This window comes from Marmota marmota, unplaced genomic scaffold (genome assembly GCF_001458135.2).
Source record: "Marmota marmota marmota unplaced genomic scaffold, marMar, whole genome shotgun sequence".
NCBI lineage: Eukaryota > Metazoa > Chordata > Mammalia > Rodentia > Sciuridae > Marmota > Marmota marmota.
The window spans coordinates 4,467,482-4,473,481 of NW_025999961.1; the positions used below are offsets into that span (position 1 = coordinate 4,467,482).

The 6,000-nt window shown below is 34.5% G+C and overlaps 1 protein-coding gene across 3 annotated transcripts in view; it reads right to left on the bottom strand.

The window, feature by feature from the left end:
* The window catches only part of Dnajc21 (DnaJ heat shock protein family (Hsp40) member C21), a 28,995-nt gene that overhangs the window by 18,380 nt on the left and 4,615 nt on the right, over positions 1-6,000 (bottom strand). For all 3 annotated transcript variants that reach the window (XR_007347481.1, XR_007347480.1, XM_015496370.2), the window contains exons 2-5: positions 3,667-3,760; positions 1,983-2,106; positions 1,572-1,694; positions 885-1,189 (exon numbers count right to left, since the gene is read on the bottom strand). Coding sequence is in view for 1 of the 3 variants with exons in the window: in XM_015496370.2 (XP_015351856.1) it covers positions 885-1,189; positions 1,572-1,694; positions 1,983-2,106; positions 3,667-3,760 (646 nt within the window). In the remaining 2 variants the exon portion in view is untranslated. The remainder of the gene's footprint in view (positions 1-884; positions 1,190-1,571; positions 1,695-1,982; positions 2,107-3,666; positions 3,761-6,000) is intronic.

Here is a 6,000-nt window from a genome sequence, read left to right on the forward strand (position 1 = left end):
AGTTAAATCTCTGGCAAAGTCACTGAAACCTGTCACCTAGCTTGTTTTAATTGCTTTATAATGGGTTTTAAAACATAAATCTTTACAGCATGTAAAAAGTCTTCAGATCACTTTAAGTCAAATAAAATACTAATCTTCAAAAGATGACAGGTGAAATAAGTAGAATTTTTAGTAAGTGAATGACTTACTACAATGTTCTGGACCCAAATGTTTACAGTTTACTCTTAACAACAAAACTTTAAAGAAACTAAAATGAACTTAATATCTCAGAATATCAACAGAAATGCAATGTTGCATGGTGGTTAAAAGCAAGGCCCTACAGTAAACTTGGATCGGATTCCCAGCTCTGTGATTGACTAAGTATGTGACCTTGGGCTTTCTGTCTCATTTCTTCACAAGAATGAAGAGGATAAAAATTCTACACAGAGGGCTGGGGTTGTGGCTCAGCAGTAGAGTGCTCGCCTCGCACATGCGAGACCCTGGGTTCGATCCTCAGCACCACATAAAAAAATAAATAAGTGAAATAAAGGTGTTGTGTCCAACTACGACTAAAAAATAAAATTAAAAAAAAAAGAAAAAAAATTCTACACAGAATTGTGGTGGGAAAGCAATCAGAACAGGGCCTTGCACACAGTAAGAATTCAATTAACATTAGTTACTATTAGATTTTATAAGAATATATAAAGGACTTCAAGTATAAAGGGCCTCTAAAGAAAAATACCCAAATTAAAATGAAAATGTTTTCATAATGGGTGAAAACATTCTACCTAATGCCAGGATTAAATCACAATAATGACTGAACATGACATGAGAACCCAAAATCTGGTCCCTACTGATGCTGCCCTTGATCCCTCCTAAAACTGAGAAAGGAGCTAGTCACATACTTTGCCTGCTTTAGTTTCTGTTGCCGTCTCATCTCCTCAGCCTTCCTCGCCTTTTCTGCATTCTGTTCCTCTACAAGCTTCCGATGTGCCTGCACTCTTTTATCTCTTTTCCGGATGAAAGCTACCAGCTGCCGAACAAGCTCATTCTTCTCTTTCCTTGCTTTGTCTCGAATCTTTTTGTTTTCTTTTTCCATGGCTCGTTTTTCCCAGCGGTTTGAAGCTTGCCGTGTATCATATTCTTCCTTCCAAGCAAAATTCTTTTGGGTGCAGAAACTCTGCCAATAAGCGTAGAAAGGGTGGACTACCTAGTGACAAAGAAAATAGGTAAAATTCTACTTTTTTTAAAAAAAGCAGTAAATATTAATGATCCAAAACATCCCACTTTCTTTTTTCATATATATATAGCAATCCCACTAATCAATGCACAATCCTTTTAAGGATTTAAACTACTCTTCAATAGATTTAAGAAAAAAAGAAAACAATCTTACTGGCCAAAGAAAAAGATTATGGTCCATTTACAGAAAAAGCAAAGAGTGTGGCTCTAAGAGAACAGCATGTTCCTTCAAAAGGAGAGAGGATAAGAGAAGTCGTCATAACACAGGACTAGGACTCATTTCTTTAAAAATCAGAAAATGGGAAAAAGAGTGATAAATGCTAATTATAAAATGCAATGCGCTTGTCTTTTACCTTATCATAGTCACTCTGGGAGTCTCCAAAAGTTGGGAAATCCTCAACATCCTCCTCTAACACAGATTCCAGTTCTTCCTTTGCAATCATTTCAAAAACACTACGATACACTGTGTAAAAACCCTAAAAAAAAAAAAAAAAAATCAGAAACACAAATACTTAATATTTTTATAGTCTAATCACAAAGAAATATTTTAAAATGTAAGATGAAAAACTCTTCACATTGAAAATTTATAGAATTCAGCTCTGGTCAATGCCAGTACATTTAGTATCAATTGGAAGTTTTTATGTAAATATGAAGGCACTGAATATTAAGGGTTCAAAATGAACATTGTTTCACTTTTTATTTTAGAATACTTTTAAGAATTCTCTATTTGAGTCTTAAGAAATTAAGACTTTCACTTATCTTACCTTTTCATCGTCTCCATAACCAGAATAACAGGTAACAGTGAAATAGTGAAGCAAATCTAAGCTGTCATCTTGGTATTCTCCATCAAGCCCTCCTTTAAGTAAGGCCTCTCTATGATTATCATACCTTAAAAATAAAAAAATAAAAAATAGGCACCATTGGTGAAAGACAAATAAATAAGAATTCAAAGGACTCCTCACTACATAACAACCAAAATGTCAGTATACATTTCAATGTGTCCAATATACAACCAATTTTAAGGAAATATTAACATGAAAAGACTTAAGCCTTTTAAAAAACTGTGCTATAGCTCCTAACTTTATGTAATATTAGCCCATATGAACAGAGAAATTTAAAAAGCCAGTAAATTTCTATGATTCTCCTAGAAAGGTGCATTTGCATAGGAAAGAAACAGTACAAATAAAGACAATATTGGACACAATTTGGTCCATAAGTAAATTTGAGAATTTACCAAATTGCAAGATAAGACTCTTTTTATGTTTAAGGAAACTTAAATCTATGAGCTTTATACATACATAATTACTATTCATATTAACTCTGTAAAGGTAGTTACTATCATCACTGTTTAATACAATGGAAAACTAAATTTCAGTGATATTAAATACTGTCCATGATCATAAAATCCACAAACAGTATCATCAGAATTCAAAACTAGGTCTCCTGCACTGGGCAAATCAGGTTCCTGCCACTACATGGTACTGCCTTCAAGGCAATAGGAGAGCTACCAGGCAGGAGCTTTATGTAAAAAGACACGAAAGTTCACGGGTCAAGAAAACAACCTAAATTCTAGAGAAGAGGCTTTAAACAAGAGGAAGTCAGGGAGGAATCTGAAAAGTTCCAAGAGGAAAGCAGAATTTCTAAGGCCAGATCTCCAAATTCTTCAGGCAGTGAAAAGTTTAGGAATCTCTGATTTTCTTACAAAAGACAATTTTATAGAATTTTCTTCACAATCTCTCTTTGAGAGTCAGCTGTTCTGCACAATGCTGAATGCACAGACAATACATAGTAGCACCAAACACCACCTTCACTTTGTAACAGCAGGATCTTGCATGTCTGTGTCAGGGTTTAAAACTTACCACTTGTAAAAGGTTAATCAAGAATCTGAAAACTCACAACTTTCAAACATAGAAACTTTTATTTAGAAATGAAATTAAATTATCTAGTAAAAGTATCTGTCATAAATATAGAAACTTAACAAATATCTTCACATATTTTATGTATAATTCTTGTATTAAACACTCTTGCTTTTGTTTGTTTGAAACAAGTCTCACTTTACTGCCTAGGTTGGTCTTGAATGTGAGATCCTCCTTGCCACCCAGATCTACCTGATTTAAGGACAAGTCAATCTTATTCCTGTTGGACATCAGTAAATTTGTCATACACCAAAGGGACCAAGTAATAAGAAATCACTTAAAGTATAAAAATTAAAACTACATAAAATCACCAAACTTTGTTTAATTACCTATTAAACCAGATAGTAGCAAGAAGTATCTCCAAAGTTCTTTCCTACCATAATACTGCATTTTACATAATGAATAACTGATAGATGCTTCAGAACACACTGAAACCATCTAGTGTATTAATTAAAAAAAAAAAAATCAAACCTATATTGATGATCCCTTCCAACAAAATAAATGAGGATGGGAAAGACAAGGTGATGCTTACCATGCTCTTTCCTGAGGGTCGCTCAACACATCATATGCTGCTTGAATTAATTTAAATTGTTCAGCTGCTTCTGCGGCGTTATCCAGATTTTTATCTGTTAAAATAAAGTTACAAAATTCCATCATTAAAAAAGTAGAAGGCAGACTGTCAGGGAGAGTCTTCCATCACAAAGGCCAAACAGATGAAGAATGTATAAAATAAAGAAAACAACTAAGAAAAATAAAAATCTACGATGACAGTTGATAAGCAGCAATCTATCACAAGCATCTATAAGTCTTGGTGTTATCACTGAATCTTCAACCTGGAATCCACAAATAGAAAACCTTAAGTAGCATACATTTTATTTCCACAATGAGAAAAAAATTCCAAATCAGTTATATAAAGACTGTTATTTATCTAGTATCTCGTGCTAGACTACATTTAGTGTCCATATATTTTTGTCAGTATATACCAAAATAAACTTCATAAAATTAAAAATATAAAGATACTAATTATTCTTCCCTTAGCTGTGGATTCTGATAGCATCTTTGTTTCAGGTGGTAGCTGGCACTCAGTGATCTCATCCTCCAGGCACTCATATCCTATGCTGTCTGTTCCCTCCCTCATTAGTAGGGTTGGTCTCTGTGACCAACAGCAGGGGCAGGAGTAATAATACATGCTGTATACGATGAGGTTATGAAAGACTGCAGTTTCTATCTTGGGCTCTCACTCTCTTCTGGGCATAGTTAAAAAATGCCATAGCGGAAGAACCAGACAGCCTACAGAAAAGTTCATGGGGTAAAAACTGGAGGCTCTCAGAGCTGTAGGCACCTTGGGCATGCCAACAACTACATGCATTAGTTTGGAAATGAACTGATTATCTCAGTGATCATATAACCTCATGAGAAGCCCTAAGCAAAAATCACCCAGACAAGTCATTCCCAATTCTGAGTCTCAGAAACTTGGGAGTCTATGTAATAAATAGATGTCTGCTGTTTTTGTTGCTTTGTTAATTTGTCTTGTAGCAATAGAAAACTAATACATTTGAAAGGAAAGTATTTTAAGAATGTCAAAGTTCTTTAAGCTACAACTCAGTACTTATCTTCTAAGAGGTTAGATAAAAGATATGATGACAGAGAAATATATTCCCTATAAATACTATCTGTATCACTGACTCTCAAAGGCATCTTACTACTGCCTTTTCTCAGATCTCAACACAATGATCCCAGTCCTGTAGGTGGCCTTCTGCTCAACACTTAATACTGACAATACTTAAGTGTGGCAATTTGCCATGGCTGTTTTTACTGATGCTTTAACACAAAAAAGCTTTATAAACATTTTAGAATCATGGTCTTTTGTAAAAGTGAAAGAAATCTTATATTAAGTAAAAATTATCTCTATTTTTGGAACCTCTCTGTATATGAGAAGTAACACAATCTGATAGTAACTCAGCTAGACAAGTGCTGAGTTTTTCAGCCAATACCCCATCTCCCTACCCACTTCTTCTCTGCACTGAGTACTCCCACTTCTTATGGCACATCAGAATCCCTTATTTCCAATACAGTCTAAGATAGGCATAGATAATCAATGAGCCACTTGTTACTTCTGAAATATTACACTTTTAATCACTATAACCAATTACATTAATTCCTAAGCAGCAGCATACTATCATACAGAATTAATGGTTGGCAAAGGTTCATATTTTTTTCTTTACTGACAAGTCTATTACTAACTGTACAATCAGTTACTTTCATAAATTCAAATATAGGATTTAATCCATTCTGTGATAGACACTACAAGTTAGATCATTCAATACCCTCTCCTCCTTTTCTCTTTAGTCTCTACTGGAGGTGAGGGGTGTGCAGGGGCTGGATATACACAGATACTTGCTTATCCAACCACCCTGGCTGGTAGGAATAGCCTTGTGACAAGGTTCTGACCAATGCAATGAAAGTAAAGTTATATTTTCTTCCTCCTTCCTCTTTTTTATTGTCTTACATATAGATGTAATGGCTGAAGCTTCAGCAGCTATCTTGAGATCAAGAGACAAAAGTCAAGAGATATGCAGTGACATTGAACATTTTTTACCAAGCTCATGAAATAAAGTATGTTGGTAAAGATGTCTTATGGTAAGAAAAATAAACTGGTTAGGCTTTCTGCTACTTCTGATGAATCTAGCAATTATATCTTGTTGTGACCCTTTTGCAATCAGGTTCTAGGTAGAACAGGACACACAGAGCTCTGTTGCAATTATTTGAGATTTTGACTATCACTCTGTAACAGATGTTCCCAGTGGCAATACACCCAGTTAAAAAATTTCAGACTTTCTTTCTTTCTTTTTTTTTTTTTTTTTTT